The 26,242-nt window shown below is 43.0% G+C and overlaps 1 protein-coding gene across 8 annotated transcripts in view; it reads left to right on the top strand.

Annotated features, from left to right (window-relative positions):
* The first annotated feature begins 1,447 nt into the window (after positions 1-1,447).
* The window catches only part of LOC116395780 (protein bicaudal D homolog 1-like), a 60,386-nt gene continuing 35,591 nt past the window's right edge, over positions 1,448-26,242 (top strand). For 5 of the 8 annotated variants that reach the window (XM_031869893.1, XM_031869894.1, XM_031869895.1 and 2 more), the window contains exons 1-4: positions 1,450-2,005; positions 21,795-22,007; positions 22,486-22,638; positions 24,866-25,170. In XM_031869893.1, the coding sequence (XP_031725753.1) occupies positions 1,787-2,005; positions 21,795-22,007; positions 22,486-22,638; positions 24,866-25,170 (890 nt within the window). In that variant the 5' untranslated portion in view covers positions 1,450-1,786. The other 3 variants (XM_031869890.1, XM_031869891.1, XM_031869892.1) reach the window with 3 other exon arrangements.

Raw genomic sequence — 26,242 nt, 5'->3', positions numbered from 1 at the left:
AAATAGTATAAACACGAATGGGACAGACATATGAAGTTTCCTGACACCAAAACATGTGACAGAAAAATATGAGTTTTTATTTGACGTTTTTACTCCCTGGTTTGAACGTCTGGCTCTTGCCTTGCGAGACAAGAGATGATTGTCAAATCTATTTACTTGTTTTTGTCAAAACAGCTTCAATAAGCAACATTTAAAGAATGCCTATGTGTGTATGCCTTTGCTTCCATGTGTTTTCTGTACCATCTTAAATGTGTACATTTAATATGCCAGGCTGAACAGTCACCCATGTGGTCTCCTCTTTGCTTACCTTTTTTCCGCTTCTGGGCTTCCCCTGGTAAACCCTTATTTACTGTCACAACCCTTTGACTTGTGGGTAATTCACTCAGGCGTAAGGAAAGTGTTCATAATGGGCTCATAATGTCTGCGTGAGAGATCCAAACACTTTACTATTTGACAGAGGCAGCCCTAAACCTCACGGTCTTCGCGGGAACGCGTCTCAGGCTGTGTGTCCGTAAGTGTGGACATTGGATTGGGCCGTTTTGATTTCTCTTTTGCAGTTGTTTTTTTACTTTTCTTTATTTTATTTTGAAGGCTGGACAACGACTTCTCCATGTGCTCCATGGCAGATAAAGGCGTCTCTGTACTGCTGCCCCCTGCAGGACGTGTTCTTCACACTGTGAAATGACACTCCCATAAATCAAGTTAACTTGAACTTATTTAACTTTATTATCTCACAATTTAGATTTCCCACTGTTTTCTCTAAATGTTTTAGTCAGGATTGGATTATACTGTAATCCCAGTGTCACATATTGTAGACAGGGTTTTAGGCAATAGTGACAATATCATTTATGAGTAGAAGTACGATATTGTTGTGATAACATAGGCTACTATAAAGGCGACTTAATATTGAGCACAAAGAGGTTGCACTAAAAGAAATACCCCAAATGTACCAGGGATTAAATATTATATGATTAAGAATAAATACGTTTAGCTCCGTTTAGTAATTGGACGCTAATGTGTTAGAAGTTGTAATTAGTCATCAGACAAACATGTTTCTATGTTCTGTTGTGGGTTTTATTTTGGCTATACCGATTTGAATGTATCGGAACTTCCCTTGTAGCATATTCACTTTATTTTGCCAGGTAGGAAAAAACAGTAAAATAAATGTAAGACTTTCAATATCATTATCTTCTATTATATCATTTAAAAAGTCTGCTATTAGAAGCCCCTGTTGCGTTTATTATCGCAAGAGGTTTGCGGTTTATTATACCGTTTATTATCAATACATTCAAACTTCGAAACAAATACAAAAATGTTCACTTCAAAAGAAAATGAGAAGCTCGTCTGATCAGTCGGATCTCTTAACGGCTCCTGATTTTCCTGATGAGAGGCAGAGCCGAGGATCCAAACCCTGAGAGCTGCAGCAGGGGGCAGAGAGCGGGAGTGTGCCTTGCCTCACGGCTGCGGGCAGGGATGGCGTCCTGAGGCCGGTGAATAAGCAGAAAAGCAGACAGACAGACAGACAGAGAGGGAGGGGAGGAGGCTGCATCATTTAGAGCATCGCGTGGCACAAGACCGGTGTCTCTGGTGATGATGACAAGGCGTTTAGGATATTTACGGATGTTCATTCCATATTCGTATATTCTATTTGACTGTTGACATGAGATTCGAAGCCGCGGTGTGACTCCTTTGCGGGGAGGCGGTGGGGGTTTGTTTTCTCCCTCCTGCGGGGCTCTCTGCTCATCCGACGCAGGGAGGAGAGGGCAGAGGGAGGGAGAGAGGAGCGATGGCTGCCGGTGGAGCAGGATGCGGGGACACGGTGGAGCAGTGCCGGGCCGAGGTGGAGCGCCTGACCCGGGAGCTGGCGGAGGCTAACCGCGAGAAGATCCGGGCGGCGGAGTGCGGGCTGGTGGTTCTGGAGGAGAACCAGAGCCTGAAGCAGCAGTACGCCGACCTGGAGGCCGAGCAGGAGACGCTGAGGCTGGAGCTGGAGCAGCTGCAGGAGGTGGGCTCAGCAGGGGTATGGCTCGTTACTCGAAGAAGTAAACCTGATTAGTTAGGGTTCCGACCAACTATAGGCTGTCGTTACACGGTACCGCCCGAGGGCAGGAGATGTTTTCACTTCACAAGTAAATTAACGGGGAATCACTTGTTCGTCTTAAAACACGAGCATCACTTCCTATTGCTTACCCACGGCTGTGTGAGCTGGAGATACACCTGCTGGACAGCTAACAATACACAGGCCCAGCCCATCATGTAACTCCACTGTGTCTTTAACACTGTCTTGTTTTTATCAGGATAGTCTGTTTATCTTTTTTAGCTATATATATATATAACAAAACAGTAAACATAAAGATGAATACACAGAAAAGCATGCTTTTCTGTGTATTCATCTTTATGTTGCTTTTCTGTGTATTCATCTTTATGTTTACTGTGTTGTTTTTGTTGTTCTGATGTAGGCTACATTATCATGTTTTACAATTAATAAATTATACCTTTTTATAGCTTATGATATTTAAGTGTCCCTTGAACATGAGATCTCAATGAGAGCTTTCTTTATTTTCTCCATTCCCCTTCAGTCTCACTTCTAAAACAGATTGGTGGAACAAGTGAAATGAGTCATTTAAAAGCTCATTTATTTTAGCTCCTCAGCATGACTCCTCACACTTCTCGTCACGTTGTCAACAACAGGAGGTTTACAAATGTAGTATGTCAGAAACATGAACATGAACATGAAAGATCATATCAGACACTGACACGAGGCCATGCCTCAAAGAAAGGCCACAACGCTGACATGTCGTCACCTTAAAACTAGTTGTGACAAACACGTCGATTAGCAGTTGTCTAGTTATTCCAATATTCACTCTTGTTTCGCTCCGGTTTAACTCCTGAGAAAAATACCCGTCTCTGAGGAAACTCTACTCACGATCTGTGTCAGTCTGCTGTTTGCGTCTGTAGCAGGTACTGGACATTAGCTTTATCAGAGCAAGTTCTCTGAAAACAGCTCCAGCTAGGAAAAGCTGGCTTGATGAGAGCCTGAGTTTACTACTAATGTTTCTGATCGATATGTAGCAGAGAACATCATTTTCCAGCATGTAGGCGTGCATGGCAACAATACTTCACATGGTTGTTAGCTATAATACAGACCGATGGCGGACTCGGAAGCTGACTGTGCAGTTTCCTCCTGAAGGTCAGTGTGTGTGTGTGTGTGTGTGTGTGTGTGTGTGTGTGTGTGTGTGTTTGTGTGTGAATGCCTACAATTAAGCTGGCAGCAGTACCAGTTCATACATATGATGTGTCAACAGTTTGTCATTTGATCCATGTCAGGTCTGCCATGGACGCTCTGTTATTGACAGCAGTGGTTTCCCGGTGTACGCATAGTGTTGCATGCTGGTCTCTAGCAGTTAAGATGGAGACGCTACTGGTTCAGTGTTTACATATGTCTTTCTCATTTATTATTAGTTTATTTTTTGTGGTTATGGCCAACATTGCTGTCAGTAATAATAACATTGTATTCTGGGAGAGCAGCAACATTAGGGAAACAAAGTCTGATGGGCTTGTAGCTACACCGGTCCAGCAAAAATGGCGACGCTTCGTACTGATGTCTTTGATGAAATGTATTTGCCGCATTCTCTCTCTCTCTGTCTGCACCTCAGACACCGTGAAAACTATAAACAAAACAAACATTTTTACATAAATTGCGAGCTCTTCCTGGAGTCTCTCAGGCAAATGTCCGTTGCCAAACAGGCTAGCACATATTAGCACATTAATAATGACATAAACTACAAACTACAATCTCAAAAAATGCAACACATGTAAACGTAAATGCAGGTCAACAGCAATACACACAAATACATGTTCAAATGCACACTTTACCGTGTGCACCTCTTGGACCATGTTCAGAATCAGTTTAACCTGGTCGTTCACTCCTCTCTGCTTCTGTGCCAGCAAACGACCCACAATGCCACGGTCATGTGCCCACGCCAACTCTGGGTGTGGCCCGTTACTTTATGGCGTTACATAACGAACTACGATACCTTGAGGCATCACATACGGTACCATATAAACTCATTACATTTCATTTACACACGTCTCTCTGACAGTGACAGGGCTTATCTGTTCTACTCCGACCTCCAAGATGACTGAAATAATCTGACTGAGCAGTTGGCTTGATTGCTGCTGCAAGTAATATTTTAATTATTGATTTATCTGTTGATTATTTTTTGGATGAGTCGATTAATAGTTGAATAGCCTGTAAAATGTCAGAAAATAGTGAAAAATCTTCATCACACTTTCCAAGTGCTCTAGATGCTTTCTTTGAATAGTTTGTTTTGTTTGATTAACAGTCCCAAAACCCAAAGATGTGATATAAAACATAGAAAAACAGTTTGGTATTTTACTATAAATAATTCAGCCATTATTAATAAGTACAAACAGTGTTCCCTGTCACTTGTCTGCTATGGATTAATATTACATACATCAAGCAAACCTGGAAATGCCAACCTGGTCTATTTCCTCAAAACTAACTTACAGATAAGCTATCCAGGTGTTTATCAGAAGCAGTTTCTTTTTGCATCTTGGACTAGCATTTGTAATAAACCAGAAATACTCTTTAAAGGAGGTGAGATTATTGTTTATTAATGTCTACTGACCTGAACAGATTGCCACAGTTAATCCATAGATTTAAACCAAGTGGGCTGCACCATCTTAATCGCTACAATTAGTTTTTTGCCAAAATGAACTTCAACTATATGAAAATCCCTGGAAAAACTCCCAACAGTGTAGTGTGTATAGCGTAGTGTACATCGTAGAGTAGGCTTATGTAGTGTGTACGGCGTAGTGTACAGCGTAGTGTCCTGTGTAGTGTGTACAGCGTAGTGTACGGCATAGTGTGTACGGCGTAGTGTACAGCGTAGTGTCCTGTGTAGTGTGTACAGCGTAGTGTACAGCGTAGTGTGTACAGCGTAGTGTGTACAGCGTAGTGTGTACAGCGTAGTGTGTACAACGTAGTGTACAGCGTAGTGTGTACAGCATAGTGTGTACAGCGTAGTGTGTACAACATAGTGTACAGCATAGTGTGTACAGCGTAGTGTTTACAGCGTAGTGTGTACAGCGTAGTGTGTACAACGTAGTGTACAGCATAGTGTGTACAGCGTAGTGTGTACGGCGTAGTGTGTACGGCGTAGTGTGTACAGCGTAGTGTACAGCGTAGTGTGTACGGCGTAGTGTCCTGTGTAGTGTGTACAGCGTAGTGTACGGCGTAGTGTACAGCGTAGTGTGTACAGCATAGTGTACGGCGTAGTGTCCTGTGTAGTGTGTACAACGTAGTGTCCTGTGTAGTGTGTACAGCGTAGTGTACAGCGTAGTGTGTACAGCGTAGTGTCCTGTGTAGTGTGTACAGAGTAGTGTGTACAGCGTAGTGTATGGCGTAGTGTCCTGTGTAGTGTGTACAGCGTAGTGTACGGCGTAGTGTACAGCGTAGTGTGTCCTGCGTAGTGTGTACAGCGTAGTGTACAGCATAGTGTACGCCGTAGTGTGTACAGCATAGTGTACGGCGTAGTGTCCTGTGTAGTGTGTACGGCATAGTGTACGGCGTAGTGTCCTGTGTAGTGTGTACAGCGTAGTGTGTACAGCGTTGTGTGTACAGCGTAGTGTGTACAGCGTTGGGTGTACGGCGTAGTGTACAGCGTAGTGTATACAGCGTAGTGTGTACAGCGCAGTGTAAGGCGTAGTGTATAATTAAGATGTACTTGAAATGTGTTCTTTTATTTTTGTTATTCGTGTTTGTTTCTCCATTGAATGGTATATTTGACACTGAACTAGTTCATCTTTATCTCTGTGATAGTGTCCAAATGAGCATAAAATATCACTGGTATGTAAAAACTACACGGACAACAAAATAGATGTAAATGTTGATCAAAATCTTATTCCCTTCTGCTCATAATAAAACAAGTAAACAACTCAAAAGTTGACACTGTCCGGTCCATTCTCCATTGTGTGCGGTCCCTTTAAGAATCAGGATTTGGGAGTGACGCGGATATGAAAGCTAGTTTATCCGTCTTTCCTTTACAAGCAGGAAAATTATTTCTCTCTTTATTTGAGAAAAGTTCATATTTGTGTTGTCAAATTTCACTATGACCCTGAAATTCTGTCTCTTGTGTTATCATATACTGAATGCAAGCAAAACTACAGAGCAAAATCACACTCTTTCTGATTGAACCAATCTATGAACTGTCTGAAACAATGGATTTTCACGGCCCCAAATGGGCCCCAAAAAAATTGCCACAAACATGACACTCTCCCCTTGGGGCTAAGCCCCCCCTTTCTTTGAATCCTAGAGACGCTCCTGGTCTGGACAGTCTTTTTCTCTCAACGCCTCAATAGGTAGATCTTGCCTGTCACCAAGGTACAGGTCTGGGATCTTGGGCTTAAAAAGGTTGGTGACCACTGCTCTAAACAATCTCTACCAGCATCAGAAATGATAAAATTAGTTCATTAATCTGTTTTCCTTCCATGAATCGGTAATGTTAGCTATCATTACTGGCAGAGATCCCAACATATGTAAGATGCTGCTTCAAACAGCTAAATCTACTTCAATCAGTCATAGTCTGGTTTTGGTTGTGGATGTTGTCAACTCATTTTTTACTGTGGTTGTATTTTTCATTGAGGAAATGAACAGTGGACCTCATGCAAGAACATGTTGGTATTCTCAACTCTCTCTTCCTTGTTCTGTACGGTGGGCTCATACCAGTGATTCAGCAAACACTCCTAACTTCAGATTACTGTGATGCTGAATGCCACCCGTGTGTAAATGAGCGTGCATTCATGAGCATTGTGTTTTATCATAATTAACAGCCAATGAACCATTTAAGGCTACGCATCCTGCCCCATATGCTTCTAGAGATCCATAAAGGAAAGTCAAATATTTGCAACAGTGTCAGCAGCAGAATTAAAAGACCTGCTAAAGTCAAGGAATGTAGAAGAAGAATGCCTTGTCAGCTGAGGGTCGTACTGTCACTGGAACAAAGAAGAAATGGTTCCATATGAAAAATGTCTCGCCCCAGCAAGAACATCAATGACTGCAATGGGGCAACCATAGCATTCAAAGCCAATTTAAATAAATGTTGATATCACTAGTATTCTAAATATACTCTAAATTAATACATTTAGAATAATATCAGCCTATAATTCCAATTGCAGAGTTAAATAGGATTCAAGGATTCAAGGATCAATTATTGTCATTATGCAACACAGTGATGCACAACGAAATTCTGTTTGTACCCATTTATAACACGACAAACACACGACAAACAAAAACCGGATACATTCCTGTAAAGCTTTTTTGAAGTTGCATCACAGGGAATGTAAACAGCAGCAACAAAAACAATTCTCTGGGCAGATAATATGGCCGACATCTTGACAAAAATAATTCTACATCAGTGAACGTTGTCCATCAACTCTGGCTGGTATGTCGGCCCGTGATCGTCTCAAAGTTCGCTGCACTTAATCCAATCCTTCTAATGATGATGAAGGTATTCTTTCGTATGCCACAAGTGATGAACACGAAAAACTACAAATAAAGAGAAAAATGTAGCAACATTCATGGGAGCTACCGGCAGCAGCTGCTGTTGCCGTCTATCTCATGTGTGTGTGTGTGTGTGTGTGTGTGAGAGAGTGAGAGTGAGAGAGAGAGGGATGGATAGATGGATAGATGGATAGAGAGATGGATGGAGAGATAGATAGATAGAGAGATAGATAGATAGATAGGACAGGAGTATGGCTTTGTGTTTTCTCGTATGTTTGAGTTCTTTTTCACAAACATGTTGAAGAACAGGGTTAGTCAACAGTAGAAAGCATGGAGGCCAGTGAAAATGTCACGGTGGTTACTGCTGTTTTATATCTGTTACATATTCAGTCTCTCTTTCCAAGTCAACTCATTTGGAACGAGGTCCGAGCGCTGCTTGGATGGAGACGGATGGAATTTGTAGCCGAGATGCCAAAGAAAGCACCGGAAAAAGGACGAAAATTAGAGTGTCCACCGGAATGTCATGTAAATACCCCCCACTACTGCAGCGTCATTGGTCCTGAGAAGGATTGCTGGCTGTAACCTTTCCCACTGAAGACAAAAGCCAGATGTCAGTGGGTGTTAATGGGTTTTGTGTCCAGTGGGAAAGGGGCTTTAATAGTCTAGTGATCTGTGCAGAGAGCATCATTTAGAGGATAAATACTCCTATCAGGCCTAGCAGCCTATCAGGAAGAACACATTACGTTGCAAGTCACCCTAAAAACATTGTTCACATTGAATTTGATCCTGTTTTACTCGGTCCATTTAAACTAGTCTCTTCTTTGGCTCAACACTAGAGAAACAGAATTTATTTATGTTTTATATGTCTTTATTCATCCCGAAACATATTTGCACAGAGGATGCTCAGTACACTGTTAAATAAATGTATACACAATATTGATATAAGATACAATACACCTGCATATTAAGATGAAATAGGACAAAACAAAGGTAAAAGTTAATAACAGTAAAGGGAAGTGCAATGTACAAAATAGTAAAAACTGTGGTAAAACTATGTCTTTGGAAGGTAGTGCGTGGTTCCACATCCAAGCAGCATTGCGGGGGGGGTTGCATTTGTGGGTGTGACAAGTGGAGCGCTGATGAAAAATGCAGCGAGTGCAACGGTGTATCAATGGAGCTAAAAACAGAATGGGGCCGAGTCAGCCCCTCTGTGACGTCACACAGTCAGCCTCCCTCCTCGGGTTGTTGTCAGCACACACTGACATCCAGTCAGCTCTTTACCTGGCTCACCAGGGTGCAGGGTGCTCCTGGATCCTGCTCCTCTAGATGCTGGGGAGGAAAAGCCACGACGACAGCAAGAAACAGTCACTGGAAAGTAATTAAGTCTAGGAGAAGTTGTCATTGTAAAGATTGGGTCACAGTGTCACAGACGGTAGATTCTACTTTATGGGCATTTTTCAAGCTGTAGCTTATTTGTGCTTGTGTGCTACAAATTGTAGCAGCTGGTGCTCCTGTAGTGTGTGTGTGTGTGTGTGTGTGTGTGTGTGTGTGTGTGGTCTCTATGCTCTCCTCACCCCTGTATGAATGGGACACAGCCACATGCTCAGAAGCACTTAGGAGCAGACCGGATGTCTGAAAGATGTGCACACACACATAAAGAGCAGAGCGGACATGGTGAATTATTGATTAAGTATGACTTCATGATGATTCCTGAACATAAAGCTCCATGTTTCCTGTACGTGACTTTAGGTTTTTAAAGAAGAGGCATTAAACACAAGAGGAGCTGGAAGGTGGGATGAGTCAGTGTGTGAAGTACAAGCCTTTAGATGTTGTTGACCAGTGATTCGATGATGGGTTGGTGACTTCTCCGCCTCCATCAGATGCCGTTGTGCAGTTGCAACATTTGTTTCTTTTAAGAAGAAGGAGAAGTTCACTTTACTGCAACTCGTGTCTTATTTTTGTAAACAAACTCATCTGGAGGAGAAAACAAGGCCAACAGTGATATTAAGACCCAAAGTGTTGAAAACATCCATCACCGTTTACAGACACACTTCCTGCTTCAGCTGAGACTGACTGCACTAAAGCTAGGCTGCGGTGGAAGAGTCCTTTTTGCTTAGGAAGGCTCCACACTGAGTGAAATGACCCTGAAGTATCTAAGTGGCTGCCATGATGAAAGCTGTTTGAATTCTCTAAATGACAAGGAAAGGTGCTTCAATGCTTCCTTTATTAGCTCCTTTAGTATAGGAAACACTGGACCTTCCTTTGCGAAAGGAAAGTAGATAATACCGCCCACAATGCCTTGAGGCGGCAACATTTAAAGTGACGCACCATTCAGCCGTCCATGAAAACAAACGATATGCTTATCTTACACAGGTTTAACAATTATACTCATACAGTCATAAAATAATGGATTCATGTTGATGAATATTAATAGACAGTGACAATCCTTACGTTTCATTTCATATTTATGTATTTACTTAAAACATTAAATAAGAAAAAAAGAATACAAAATAAAATGAACAGTAAATATAGCAAACCTCCCGTCTCTGGTTTTGCTTGAAGTATTATTCATCCATTTTATTTTTCTGCGACCGGGCATCAGACAGCCAGCAGCATGCTGTGTAGTGGAGTAGCCTCAGGTCCTAGCTGGGTTAGCTTAGCTTCAATCTGGGCTCTCCTCCTGGGGCAGTTTAGAGGCGTTTGGTGCAGCAGGTCTGGTTGGTACGTCGGCCGTGGGTGGTGATAATCTCAATCTGCTGCACTTAATCCAATCCTTCTGATGATGATGAAGGTATTCTCTAGTATGCCACAAGTGCTTCAGTAATAACCATGAAAAAAAAAGACAAAATATTGTAGCAAAATTCAGCATGTACATGTGTGGCTGGCAGCATGGACACATTGAAAATGAGAGATTTGAGAGAGAGAAGGTGTCTGGGGTGTCAGGATTGACCTCTACCTTTTTAAAGGGTTGGTGGGCAGAATATAATAAGTTGAGTGACATGATATGATGTCACATGTGCAGTAGGTGGATGTATGGGATCCAAGCAGTAAACAGTGTTCTGATCACTTGGTAGGGGTCCTCTTAAGTCTTCAGTGAAATGATCAATACACAGAGAAGATAACATTTTGATTAAACGCTACAACAGTCATCAAGATATCACTGTGTATTTCTTATGTAGTAAACCGGGACTACAAACTGCATTTCATCGCAAAACCCAGTCGTAAAATGAAAATTAATAACCTTGTAACCAGCATTATGGTGATTCATAATAATGCTCGCTAGCTAACGCTAATGGTGCTGAAGGTTTTCTGTTCATCCTTCATTGGCAACTGTCATAAGCTGTCAATGATGTGATGATGCTGTAGTGCTGGGCAGTATGACCACAAATTTGTATCACGGTATTTTTTTTTCCCTTCACTGTATTTTTCTATAGGTTTATAGTGGCTCTACTGTCAGGAGTACATAGAATATAAAAACATGTTAATGTCATCATGTATAAAGGCTTTGCTTGGCAGGCGAGCGGTACTAGTTCGGAACCCGTCAAGAAAGCGATGTCTGACCCATTGGCTTCAACGTTTCACTCGCGCTAACGTTACTGGTTGACGGCCTCGAATCCGACGGCCGTCATCACACTCTTGGTATTCCAACACGTTTTCTGCTGAGGTGATGGAGTAAGTGGCTCGATAAACTTTGCAATACATAGTCTTTTGGACGTCGGATTTTTTAAAACCAAAACACTTCCAAACAGCAGACCCAGCTCCTCTCTTGGGCTCAGACTCTATCGGTGCATCTCCGGTCTGTCTTTGTTCATCCTGCATCGCTCTGTTCTGTTCTTTAATGTAACGTTACTGTAGCGACGGAGCCTCTCCAAGCTGTTAGCAGACTGTTGTGCTAGCGGGCTAGCTAGCGAGCTCTACCCAGCATGCCGTTCGGTGGTGTAATTTTATAAATGTACAATTATTAGTGTTACAAATTGTTTGTGTGTCACAAACTGTTGTGTCGTGGTGTTTTGCCCTGTTAAAGAGCGTTAGTTGTGGGCTATTAATTGTTGTTATAAAGTTATAACCATGACTAGGGGTCCCTCTCAATACACTTAAGAGAACTAGCTCCGACCATAGTGCCCTCAACAACGAACTATATATTTGGCTGCCTGTTCAGAATCAGAATCAGCTTTATTGGCCATGTATGCGTGCGCATATGCGCATACAATACACTATTTTACAATAGACAAGGAAAAATATATAAGAATAAAAAAAGGGCAGCAAAAAAAGTAGAACAGATAGGTAGGTATAAACATTTAACAACTATATACAATATAAGTATAAATATATCCCAAAAAAAGTGTATATACAGTATATATATATATAATACAGTAGTGCAATATTATTTATTGTTCATGAGAGTGACGGCCAGTGGAAAGAAGCTGTTCCTGTGTCTGGTGGTTTTGGCGTACAGAGCACTGTAGCGCCTACCAGATGGGAGGAGTTGGAACAGCTTGTGTCCAGGGTGTAAAGGGTCTGCAGTGATCTTTCAAGCCCGTTTCCTGACTCTGGAGGTGAACAAGTCCAGGATGGAGGGCAGACTGGAACCAATGATCCTCTCTGCAGACCTGACAATCCGTTGTAGTCTGTTTCTGTCCTGATTGGTGGCCGATCCAAACCACACAGTGATGGAAGAACAGAGAACAGACTGGGTGCTGGTGGAGTAGAACAGGATCAGCAGCTCCTGAGGTAGGTTGTACTTCCTGAGCTGGCGCAGGAAGTACAACCTCTGCTGGGCCTTTTTACTGATGGTGTTGATGTTGGGGGCCCACTTCAGGTCCTGGGAGATTGTGGATCCCAGAAACCTGAAGATCTCCACAGCGGACACAATGTTGTTGAGTATGATGAGGGGGGGCAGTGTTGGGGGGCTCCTCCTGAATTCCACTGTCATCTCCACAGTTTTGAGCTTGTTTAGCTCCAGGCTGTTCTGACCACACCAGAGGACCAGCTGTTCAACCTCCCGTCTCTACGCAGACTCATCACCGTCCCTGATGAGGCCGATGACCGTTGTGTCGTCTGCAAACTTCAGGAGTTTAACAGACGGGTTCTCTGAGGTGCAGTCGTTGGTGTAGAGGGAGAAGAGCAGTGGGGAGAGCACACATCCCTGGGGGGCGCCAGTGATTGATAGTCCGAGTACTGGATGTGATTTTTCCCAGCTTCCCCTGCTGCTTCCTGTCAGTCAGGAAGTTTGTGATCCACTGACAGGTGGAGGCTGGCACAGTGAGCTGGGAGAGTTTGGGTTGGAGTATTGCTGGGATGATGGTGTTGAACGCTGAGCTGAAGTCCACAAACAGAACCCTTGCGTATGTCCCTGGGGAGTCGAATGTGTTGCAGCATATGGTGCAGTCCCATGTTGACTGCATCATCCACCGACCTGTTTGTACGGTAGGCAAACTGCAGGGGGTCCAGCAGGGGTCCTGTGATGTCCTTCAGATGGGTCAACACCAGTCTCTCAAAGGATTTCATGACCACAGATGTCAGGGCGACGGGCCTGTAGTCATTTAATCCTGTGATGGAGGATTTCTTGGTGACCGGGATGATCGTGGAGCGTTTGAAGCAGGAGGGGACTTCACAGAGCTCCAGTGATCGGTTGAAGATCTGTGTGAAGATGGGGGCTAGCTAGTCAGCACAGACTTTCAGGCACGAGGGTGACACACCGTCTGGGCCCGGAGCCTTCCTGATCTTCTGTCTGTGGAAGAACCGACTCACATCCTCTTCACAGATCCTCAGTGCCGGTGGGGGGTCGGTTGGGAGAGATGAGGAGGAGGCAGGGGGAGTAGGTGGTTGTTTGATGATGATGGGGCAGGTAGGGGGTGTGAGAGTCGGCTTATCAAACCTGCAGTAGAAAATATTCAGGTCGTCAGCCAGTTGGTGATTGGCCTCAGTGGGGGGGATGGTCTCCTGTAGTTCGTGAGTACTTGCAGGCCTCTCGAAACTGACGAGGGGTCGTTGGTTGAAAACTTTTTCTCCAGCTTTTCAGTGTAGTTCCTCTTTGCTACCTTGATCTCCCTCGTCAGTGTTTCTGGCCTGGTTGTACAGGATCCTGTCCCCACTTCTGTAGGCCTCCTCCTTGGCCCGACGAAGCTGCCTGAGTCTTGCAGTAAACCAGGTTTATTGTTGTTGAATGTGCAGAAGGTTTTATTCGGCACACACATGTCCTCACAAAAACTGATGTAAGATGTCACAGTGTCAGTGAGCTCATCCAGGTCTGTAGCAGCAGCCTCACAAACACTCCAATCAGTGCAGATAAAGCATTGACTGTAGCTCCAGCTTTGCCTCGTTGGTCCATCTCTTCACAGTCTTCACCACAGGCTTTGCAGATTTTAGTTTCTGCCTGTAGGTCGGGAGACGATGAATCAAACAGGGATCAGAGAGTCCCAAAGCTGCACGAGGGACTGAGTGATATGCATCCTTTATGACAGTGTAGCAGTGGCCCAGTGTGTTTTTGTCCCTGGTGCTACACTTAATGTGTTGTCTGTATTTAGGCAGTTCTTTGCTGTGGTTTGCTCTGTTGAAGCCCCCAAGAACAATGAGCAGGGTGTCTGGGTGTTTGTGCTCCATGTTGTTGATCTGCTCAGCAGGTGTTGGAGAGCCTCACTCACACAGGCCTGAGTTGGGATGTAAACACCAACCAGGATAAATGAGGAAAACTCCCGCAGTGAATAAAAAGGTTTGCAGTCTATGAAAAGTGTTTCTAGGTGAGGGCTGCATGATTCTTTTAACACTGTGACATCAGTACACCAGCCTTCGTTAATGTAGAAGCAGATTCCGCCTCCCCTCGTTTTCCCCGACAGAGCCGTTACACGGTCCGCTCGGAGGAGTTGGAAGCCCGGCAGATGTAGTGCGCTGTCCGGGATGTGCCTACTGAGCCAGGTTTCAGTGAAGCACAGGGCGGCGGATCTGCTGAAGTCCTTTTTTAGTTTGTTGAGGAGCAGCAGCTCATCCATCTTGTTGGCCAGAGAGCGGACGTTCGCCAGGTGAATTGACGGGAGCGCAGTTCTGAGTCCCCGTCGGCGCAGATTAATGAGTGCTCCTGCTCGATTCCCTCATCGGCGTCTCCGATAAATTCCGAGTAGAGCTCCCCCAACTAAAATCGATGAAAAACTCTCTGGTTCGATGAAATGCGGCGAAAATTTTGGTCAGTGAATAGACGGATGTTTAAGAGTTCCTCTCTACTGAATGTGATCAGAGAGGGAGAGCTGGAAACAAGACAAACAAACAAAAACAGAAAAAGTACAAGAGAGCGCAGTACCGAGGCTGCCATCCGCGGCACCATCTGAAGAGTGACAGAAGTAGTTTCGGCTGTGCACCGGTATCATACGGAAATTAAAACCGGTAATCGCTACACCGCCCAGCACTATGATGCTGTATATCCTTTTTTCACCCAGCCAAGTCGTACTCATATAATGTCCCTTTTTCAAACTGCATCTGGAAGACGTTAAAACTTGTTTAAAAGAAGTCTTAATCAATAACATTCTGAACTTAACACATTGTTTTTTCTGGAGCTGATGATGGAAGCTGCTGCTGACAGAGCCATGTCGTTTCCTTCTCATCTCCATTAAGGAAAGGAGATATTGTGTCAGCACAGGAAGCAGGATGGAGCAGTATGTCTATTATCTCTGGTGTCCCTCTCTTCCCAATCGCAAGGATTACACAGTCAGTCCCACCACACTCACAGTGAGGAATATTTTGCCGTAGTCTCCTCTACGATATGAGACTGGACATGTGTCAGAATGTTCCTTATGTTCAGCATAAAATAAAGTGTGCGTGTTGTTGTAGTGAATGCGTGATTCGGGGAAATTGTGCTCTATAAGAAAGTATGAATTGGTCTGAACATCAGTTCAGCTCTGTGACCAACAGTTTACGGCTACAATGTGTGACACGCTGTACAGCCATATCAACTATCGCCATTTTCTTTTGACCACGGCAAACAGTTCAATATCCGTTCTACTCCTATTCTTTTTCTAGGGTGGAGGCAGCCCAAAAAAGACAGACAAAGCTGTTAGAAAAATATGTACTGATATGAAAATGGGTTAGGGTTACAAATGTCCCTGAAATCACAGTTAACTACTGGAAACTGCAGTTGCCAGCATCAACTCTTATTCTACAGTGTACCAACTCTAATCTACAGTTTATGATGAAAATATATTACTGTACAGTACTGTACACAACAGTGTAATGCTGTCATGTGTTTGGTTGCCATTACACTGTTATTTGACTGCTCCTACAGCAATCTCCATGAAGAGTTTAATACAGTAAAATGTATTAGAATGTGATGTTGTATAACACTGATAGGACCTAATGATTTAACAATTGTACATTTCCAAATGAAAACCCCTGAATATGCTAGAAATGACTCGGACAAGAGATGGCCTTACAATAGAGCTGTATCAAACACATTCAACTGATACATTTAAAGTAATTGTAGCTTTTGAAAAAGCAATCCATAATAACATCATCGCTCATGCTGAACAGGTTCTCAATCTGCATGTCCATGAATTCAGTCTCAAATGTCTTTAACTGTAAAAAGAGATAATAATAATAATAATAATACATTTTATTTATATAGCACTTTTCATAAAACTCAAAGACACTTTACATTAAAATCATCATATATAAAAGCAATACACTAAAAACATAAAATACACAATAGTGGTCACACATTAAAAGCAGTTTTGATGACCGTGTAACATTACATTTATCAAAGCCACTGCATCAAACAGATTCAGTAGCTAACACATTTCAGGAAATTAAGTTCTTGTAAAAAACAATCCATAAGCACAATCAATCATGTCAAATTTTCAGTCTAATAAAACTCAACCAAAAGTTAAACAATGAAACAAAAAGTCCATAAAATGCCAAAATCCCAAAGTTAGCAAGGAACAGGACAGGAAGTCAAACAAACACAGGACACAAGAGGCCGGGAACTACAAAATAAAACAGGCCCTCTTCAGACCCTCTTCAGTTTGCCAAATGCTTCTTCTTCTGCCAGGGTAGGGCCATGGCCCACCAATGCCCCATGCAAATGTTGGGCCATAAACCCCTAATTCCCTAGCCGCAAACAAGGTATGGGAGAAGCTGGTCCCAATTTCTTCCATCTTTGTCAATGGCGTTCCTCAGCATGGCTTTGAGAGTCTTGTTAAACCTCTCCACTAACCCATCCATCTGGGGGTGGTACACCGAGGTTGTCACCTGTTTTACTTGCAACAGCGAACACAACTCCTTGGTGACCCTGGACATAAAGGGGCTCCCTTGGTCCGTAAGGATCTCTTTTGGTATCCCTACACGGCTGCTGAAGAGGAACAGTTCTTTGGCTATTTGCTTAGCATTCACCTTTCTTAAGGGGACAGCTTCCGGGTACCGGGTGGCATAGTCTACTATGACCAAGATGTACTGATGTACCAAGATGTACTGATGTCCCCGCTCACTCTTGGGGAGGGGACCCACAATATCCATCCCCACCCATTTGAAAAGAGTTTCTATGATGGGCAAAGGGATAAGGGGGTTCCGGTACTGCTGTTTGGGGGCTGTGATCTAGCAATCTGGGCAATTGCGGAAGTAGTTCTCTACCTGCTTGTGAACTCCTGGCAAAAAGAACCTTTGTAATACTCGTTCCTTGGTTTTCTCTACCCCCAAGTGAGCTCCTAGCAAGTGGGTGTGAGCTAACTGCAGAACTGTGAAGCGATGAGGTTGGGGAACGAGGAGTTGCTCCATGACTGTCTCATTAGCTTTCACTACCTGATATTTCACTGCAAAGTGAGGGCATGAAGGAGTTAACCTGGTTCCCACTAAAGTTCCCTCTAGGACCTGGACATTTCTTAATGCATTACCAAGGGTGGGGTCCTGTAACTGAGCTGTTCCATACTGCCCTTTCAGTGGTGGCCGTTCCAGAGGGCCAACATCGTCACCCCCACTTGGCCCAGGTTGAGGCTCTGGGTCCTCCGTGTCCCCCGGTGCCGACTCCGCGCCACTAGAGTCTCCTGCCAAGGCTTGGACTATCCCTGGTGAGGGGGGGCATGGTTCTGCAACATTAACACAAGATTTATTCATTTCATTATTTTTTTGCTTACGTTTTTGGGGTTCCCGTCTGAGCCTCGTTTGGGCTTCCGTCCACAGCATTTGGAAGGCCGGGCAGTCCCGACCTATCAGGACGGGAACTGGAAGTGTCTTGATTACTCCCACCTCAAGAGTAAACGTACCCTTAGTGTTTGTCAGCTTTACAACCATGGCTCGGGGTTCAGGAATCCTCGTTGCTGCCTAGGTGGATTAACAATTCTATGGGGTGGGCCAGAGTGAGGGTTGGCTGGCGTAGGACCTTTTTGGTGAGACCCACCTGGTCTGGCGGGGACAGAAGCGATAGGCTCTTTACGGGTAGGGCGGAACATGTCTGAAGCTCCACTGCTTCTACTCTGATGTCGTTGTTAATTTTTTGTGGCAGATTACTTTTTTAGCCTCATAAGGCAAAGCTCTTAGATAACGGTCCATAACAAGAGTCTCTATAATGTCTGTGGGGCTGCTCTTGTCTGGTTCCAGCCACCTTTTCATCACACATTAATTCATGCATTTGGGAACAGGGAGTTACTCCATTTTGAAAGGTCCAGTTATGGAACCGTTGAGCCATGCTAAATTTAGTCCACCCATGGCAGCTCAGTATCTCTCCCTTTAACTGGTCATAGTCTTGCTCAATACTGGCTTCTACATCTTGATAAGCTTTAAGTGCCTCACCCGATAGAAAAGGCGCCAGGAGTTCAACCCACTGGGTCTTTGGCCACTCCTCCCGAATGGCTGTAGCTTCAAACACATGAAGGTAAGCTTCCACATTGTCCGTCTCTCCCAGTTTCGGGATGAAGTCAGCAGCTTTGGGTTTTGACCTGGGTAACTGTTGAAGTCCTGCTCCTTCAGTTGGTTGGCCTTTATTTGCTGTTGCAACAAGGCTGCCCCGATGTCTTGCTGGGCCCTCTGGCTCTCCACCAGCATATGCACTAGTTGCTCCATTTGGGTTGGGTGGTCGTTTGTGTGAAGTTCTGCAAAAACTGAGTCTAAGCTTCAATATCTTCCATCCTAATCATCAGCACTTAAGCCCCAGTGCCCACATTCTCCACCATCTGTAACGTCATGATAGGTCACTAGAGTAGGGTGGGGTGGTGCAAGGGAAACAAACAAAAACAGACAAAATCAAAAGGTTCTCAGAATAAAATCACATTTTATTCTTATTCGGCTAGGCCACTCAGGGAAGTCTCTTTATCAAAAATCAAAAACAAACAAACAAAAAGCGCCCAAGCGGAGATAATAGTTCGTTAAGCAGAACTATATTAGACAAAAACTCAATTTAGAGTGTCCTTGGCTTTTCTCCGACACCCAGGTCTTCTTCAGTTCAAATCCTCCTCACTCTGGTTCGGAACTTTCCTCCATGTAGGTCTCGGCGCTCCTTCACGCCGTGTGCTCTCTCTCATCTCCTCTCCTCCAGCAGCTCTCTTAAGTCCGGCCTCAATCAGGTGGCCAAAACACCCACAACTGGGTGAGTGGTGCGGCCTTCTGGGAGCCGTAGTTGTTGCCCCCGGCGGCCATCTTGTAGTGTGGCTGCTGATCCTTAAAGGGGAACTAGCACCCATCTACCACCTGGCCCCGTGTGATGCCACAATTGTTAAGTGCAGCCGTAAGAATGCCTCAGCACCGCGTTAATCAGAGAACAAAGAACCATTCACCATAATGCTGAGATCAGACTACATCTTTTGAGATGGTCACTAAGTCAAATGAGGCGACCATCATGATGTTGTGAATTATATTCTTGACCCTTCCACGTGACGTGGCACAGTAATAATGAAATAATAATAATAATGCATTCTATTTGTAACGCATTTTTCATTAAAAAAATCTCAGAGTGCCACAGAGCCAGTACATAGTAAAAAACACAGTAAAAAAACATAGTTAAAACAAACTACTGTATAATAAAAGAACTAGTAAGCATAAAAAACAGTGAATGAACAGAAACACAAAAGAAATAACTGACAGTGATTTAGGTCAGAAATGCCTTCCTGAATAAAAAGGTTTTTAGGCCAGTACATATTGGGCCCAACCAATCAGAGCTTAGACAGCACCAACGACATCAATCCCCTTTTCTTTTAACACATTTGTTCACAGACATATTGGTCAGTGTCTCAAAACACGTTGTGGAAGTTGTCACGAGGTGAGAGAAGGCAAAACATCTAGGGAGGGTAAAAACAGCAATCATTGTTGTTCCTAACACCACAAACATGATTTGCTGAGCTGATATCTGTAGTGTTGACTCTATGGTTTTACATGTATGTCAAGCTTAACATGTAGATGACCTCCCAAAACAAAAAACCAACTTCAGAGTTCCATCAGAAAAGCCGACCTCATCTCAAATGGGTATGCTACATTCCTATGCAACTATTTAGCATTAGCACAATTCTGTCACATGAATTGTTTCAAACACAATACTGATACGTGTTTTTCAGACTGTTTTTCAATATCTGTGCATAGCAACTTCAGAGAAAGATGCAGGTCATGATTGTATGACAAACCAGCACACACCTCAAACTAGGACTCTAGCCTCAGGTTTGGACGTGTTAGATTACACTCGTTACACGCATACAGTGTCTTTTCAAAATAACTTTTCAATGTGACTTAGTTATTAGGTTTTTAGGTTTAGGCAAGAAAACTACTTGTTTGTAGTTTAAGATTGTGGTTTGGGTTAAAATAGCTGTGCTTGTTACAAAACCAGTGTCAGTTAAGCATGTGAGTAACTTAACAAAAGTGAGGCCAAATAAGTCAATCTTAACCTTTGGGTGAAAGGGTTATGTTTGTTTGACCTAACCTACTTGTGTGGGTTAATAAAAAGATCATTGTTTGGGTTCAAATTAACTTTCCGTCAGAAGGCGCTGAAGCTAAACTCACACATGCACATCATTTGAGGGGACTGAATTATGTTTGTGTGTGTAAAGGATTTCAGCAGAGGTTTATTGATCTTCTGTGTGCCGTCTGAGAGGCATCACTGGCTCATTGAGCAAAGGGTGTCCAGGTCCCAGCTGACTGCAGTGTTAAACTGTACTTACACTCTGCTCCTGTGGGAGGACATTTTGCCGATGCACAGTGTTTCCTGCAGCCGTGCCTATAACCAAAATGTCATATTGACTGGACTTTTCTGTGAGCCAACACATAAAAAGAGAGGTAGGGATTTAAAGGGGAGAGGGAGACTTTCCTACGTATTGGTTTCCTCCCCCTCTCTACTCCCTCAGTGTCCAGTGGAGCAGCTCAGTGACCATGAGCCCACTGACGATGTCTCACCTCTCTTTGCATGTTGGACCTCAGTCACTCTGACAGAGCTGCATCTTCAGCCTGCACTAACTCTGACTGCACATTGGATTTGGTTCTATAAACATTTGTACCACAAAAACAGGAAACCAGTGAAAAACACTTTCTATATTTTATACATTTAGCTGATAAGAGTGACATCAAGAATCCTTCCCAAATCAGAAGATTTAACCTGTTGCCACTCTACTATAAACCCTGGAAAGAACTCAACAGTTGAGGTAACGCGTCTAACTGTTCCGGTGTTGCATCGTGCTCGTAGCACTTCAGCTCATCAGCTTCTCCATTTCTTCCAGATTGCTGGTGTCAATCTTCGTGATGCTCGACACAAAATGGAATGCATTTTGAGCAAAAGTTGCATTTGCTTTGATAGTTTTTTATTGGATTAAATCCAAAGTGGCAGAAACAGAGATTACTTCGCTGGGAGGAGGGTGTGCGGCAGCTCTGGAAGACACACCTTCAGTTAGCGATTAGCTGTAGCAACTTGAATCCAGCCAGTCCAAACCCCAGTGCTAGGGGTCTGATCCCCGGGGTCCGCCACGACTCCCCGCCGGATCAGCAAACTTTCTGTTACACAGCTTATAGCCATTGGAAGCACCAGGGCTAGCTGGTTAGCATGCTCATGTCAGTAGAGATCTCTGTCTTTGACAGAACGTCAACAATGTAACCTCTTGACATTCTGCTGATCGAGTTGGTTCATTTATTGAATGTTTTAAACTAAAATTCTGGTCACATCTTATTCATTGCCCCTTTTAAAATCCATGCTTGGTTGGCTGTTGAGTTCTGGTATCTTACAATGGGCATATCATTTCTGACCATTCAGTCACCATTCATTCTAACAATTCATCTCCTAATCATGTCCATGACACATCTTTTCCTCTCTGCCATGTTGCAGGCATTCGGCCAGGCCTACTCCACCCAGCGTAAGGTGGCAGAAGATGGGGAGACCAACGAGGAGACGCTGCTGCAGGAGTCTGCCACCAAGGAGGCCTACTACATGGGCCGTCTCCTGGAGCTCCAGTCGGCGCTGAAGCACAGCCGAGCCACTGCCTCCAACGCCCAGGCTGACAGCGAACACCTGAGCACCCTGCTGCAGGAGCTGAGGGAGGTAGAGTACAGCGCTTCATATCATTCCAGAGCCCGCTGGGTTCTGCTGAGCTGTGGCTGTGACTCAGTGGATAGAGCGGGTCGTCCTACAATCACAAGGTTGGGTCCTTCTGTCTACATATCTCCATGAGCGGGACACTGAACCCTAAGCTGCTCCACTCACAGCAGCCACTCCTAAGATGCTTAGAATGAGTTTCATGCATGTGTGTAAGCAGGTTACCTTCTTGTACAACAGGTTTGAAATTTAGATTTGTCATAACAAGAGCTTTTTCATGGGAAACAAACAGGAAATTGTACATTGGGACTGAGTTTTAGCTGACCACTTGGTTTCCTATGGAAGTGCATTGTAATGAGTCCTTCCAGCAACTGTGTCATGTAATACCCAGCCACTTCCATACTGATTCCAGTCATTTTCTTGGGTTATCTGTGGCATAAACAGCATGCAGCTCCAGCTCTATTTCCCTGAACTGTCTCAGCAGAGCAATGAGATGTTGGAGTTGCAGCGCAGCCGGATGCGAGAGGAGATCAGGGAGTACAAGTTCCGAGAGTCTCGGCTGCTTCAGGACTACACCGAGCTGGAGGAGGAGAACATCTCTCTGCAAAAACTGGTGTCGACTCTCAAACAGAATCAGGTACAGATGATTCACACATGGACGTACACATTACGACCCTGCAATAGAGACTGAACCAGAAGAAACTAAGCTACTCAACAAAGTTCGAGATTTGTTAGTAGTAATAGTTTTTCCAATGTGGACATTTCTATTCAACAATGTCACACAGGTTTCTATCCAACAATGTCACACAGGTTTTAGTGCTTCCCCTACAGTGTTGTTCTCCTCTCATCTACATAGTATTTAAGCAACAGGGACACATTTAAAGCCACTATGTGTCACTAATTTGAAAAGTGGTATTATCACTACTCGCTCAGCTGAACATGGGTCATACCCCTCTCCACCCAATGTCATTTGGATTCCACACCAACCACTAAACAGTAACAGCAAACTGCTATTTTCTTGAAAATGTAAAAATGCAAAATCAGATAAGGGTGATGAAATAGGTGCAGGTTTTCTTGATTTAAAGAAGGCATTTTGATACAGTAAACCATGAGATACTCCAGTCAAATCTATTCTCTTTTAATTTGTCCTCTGATGCTATTAAATGGATGAAATCATATCAAACAAACAGGAAGCAAAGTGTACGTATTGGTTATACTCAATCAACATACCTTAACTGCAACATTGGTGTTTCTTAGGGATCAATACTGGCCCCATTTTGTTTAGCTTGTACATTAATGACCTGCCTTTAGTCTACATTCAAATTCTGATGACACTGTTCTTTATGTACATACTAAAAACAAACAACAAGCAGCAAACAAACTAACCGTAGCCATGGCTCATGTGTCAGATTGGTTGAGCAACTCATGCTTACACCTGAACATAAACAAAACTGTCTGTATGTTCTCTAGGAAACCCAGAGAGCCTTACCAACCTGGCCAAAAGGTAGCCGGTACTATCAAATTCAACCTGGCTAACTTTAGGCATATAGGACCATACCTATACAACAGAGGCAGCCAAACTCTTTATGCATGCTGCTCTTCCACATTACATTCTGTTTACAAGCTGGTCACAAGCAAGCATGACAACTCTCAAACCTATGTTGAATACACTTATTGTAAGTCGCTTTGGATAAAAGCGTCTGCTAAATGACTGTAATGTAATGTATTGAGTCCCTTTACAAACAAACACTAAAAACACTTGACCAAAAGGACAATTGCTATCACCATTGTCATACAGTTCAAAAGCACAATCTATTTAATTTTGAAGCTACTTTTGAAAAGTATTTATCTATTTTTATGTATTGTATCGTATTGTGCTGTACAGTGTTTTCTTTATGGTGTACTATAGTGTTTGCTGTTGAATTGTACTGATATTGTAATAACCTGCCCAGGGACTACAGACAAAGGTTAGCCCTGTATCTAACTCTTTACACACACACATTTACATTGAGGGGGAAACTGAAATGTTGATTAATGTGCACTATCCCTGGTAAATAAATAAATAAATAAAATAAATTTAAAATAAAAAACAACCAAAAAAACAGTATACACATTCCTTTACACTTTAATTAGCATCTCTTTGTGAATGTGTCACTGTTCTGTTTGCATGTTGCACAAAGCAATTATGGCTGCGCCATTTTTGAAAAAACTATCTAATTGCGATTACTTTGACTGATATTGCAATTGCAATATGATTTGTGATATCAGACAGAGTGATTCTTTTTACATAATTATTCTCATTTTCATTGGAAAACAATCAAATGATTATGGATTTTTTTTGCAGGGATCTGTAACAAACAGATAAGTTTTCTTAAATCTGTAGAATATATATGTGTAGGCCAGGAATATCTCCATATTCAATTCAAAATGGTGTTTCGACATTTCGCCTTTAACAAATATTGTGCCTCCTGTAATTTGAAATTTGCAGTATAAAATTCAGATAAAACCCTTTACCAGACACACATTTCTATGTTGGTTTCAAGCTATTCTGCTGATCGACAGTTTATGGCTTTAATGTGCAAAAGAACATACAGTAGCAGTGCACTATCATAGGCAAAGAAGTATAAGACTGCAAGATAGCGAACTTGGATGTAAACTTAAAGCAAGGAAATACAGGCCTCAAGGGTTTAAACACAACTTTGTTTATTTACGAGAAAGCTCAACAGGGCACAGATGATACGACCCAAATTGTGACTTAAAGTTTCAAATGTAGATTAGGAACTTCATGGTCAGTGATACAGTACTTTGGCTATCAGTCTCTTGATATCATCCCATTGATATCTGTTGCTACATCCTTGGTTCAGGTGGAGTATGAAGGTCTCAAGCATGAGATCAAGGTCCTGGAGGAGGAGACAGAGCTCCTCAACAGCCAGTTACAGGACGCGCTGCGTTTGAAGGACATCTCAGATGCCCAGCTGGAGGAGTCGCTGGAGTCTCTGAAGAGCGAGCGTGAGCAGAAGAACCACCTGCGCAGGGAGCTGGTCCACCACCTCAGCATGTGTGATGTGGCCTACACTGGCAGTGCCCACCTGACCTTCACCTCTGCTCCGCCAAGTGGCACCGCCACACCAACCACTCTGCTCTCCCCAAACGCAGAAGAGTCAACAAGGTACACGTAAAAATCATTTGGAAAGAAAACGTAATGTTTTCATTGATAGTGATCACATGAGGGTGTACTAGTCTCTTTCAAATACATTGTCTTAATAATTAGCTTTGCTTTGTTTTCGAGGAATAGTAATTCAATTAAATTTCATTTATTTAGCACAATTTCACAATAACAATCTGTACATCATACGACATCCTCTGTCCTTGGATCCCCGCATCAGGAAAGGAAAAACTCCGCCCCCCCCAAAAAAGAAGAAACCTCTGGCAGAGCAACAGAAGAGATTCCTCTCCCAGGATTTTCAGAAGGGAAATAGATATGTGTACAGAAGGAATAAAATAATAATAAGACACAATAAATCCATATGATGTCCCACGTAATGTAATGTAATGATACATATAATGAGTAGTAATAGCAGTAGTAGCACTAATAATAGCAGAAATAATAATAAAAAAAGGATTACTATAAATAATAACAGCAGCAGTGGATATAATATGAAGGATAATAAAAGTAGTAATAGTGAATGTAATAGTAATTTACATATGACTGATAATAATATTAATAGTAGGAGTGGGGATTTTAAATTAAAGCAGTGCAGAGAAGCTAATACAGGAGTAATATGATCTCTTTTCTTAGTTTTTGTTAGAACACGAGCTGCAGCATTCTGAATCAACTGGACAGATTTAAGAGATTTATAAGAGCAGCCTGACAATAAGGAATTTCAATAATCTACTCTAGAGGTAACAAATACATGAACTCATTTCTCTGCATTGCTTTGAGACAGGATGTGCCTGATTTTTGAAATGTTATGTAGGTGAAAAAAGGCAGTCCTAGAAATTTGTTTTATCTGAGAGTTAAAAGACAAATCCTGATCAAAGATAACTGAAATTCTCTACGGTTCTGCTGGATGCCAGCGCAATGCCATCTAGAGAAACTATATCGTAAGATAACTGATGTTGGAGGTGTTCTGGGCCTAGTAGAATAACTTCAGTTTTGTCTGAGTTTAACATCAGGAAGTTGCAGGTCATCCAGGTTTTTATGTCCTTAGGACTGCTTGAAGTTTAACGAACTGGTTAGT

The sequence above is a fragment of the Anarrhichthys ocellatus genome, unplaced genomic scaffold (genome assembly GCF_004355925.1).
Source record: "Anarrhichthys ocellatus isolate YVR2014 unplaced genomic scaffold, GSC_Weel_1.0 scaffold49, whole genome shotgun sequence".
NCBI lineage: Eukaryota > Metazoa > Chordata > Actinopteri > Perciformes > Anarhichadidae > Anarrhichthys > Anarrhichthys ocellatus.
The sequence above is the reverse complement of the archived record's forward strand: the minus strand, read 5'-3'. Positions and strand labels throughout refer to the sequence as shown.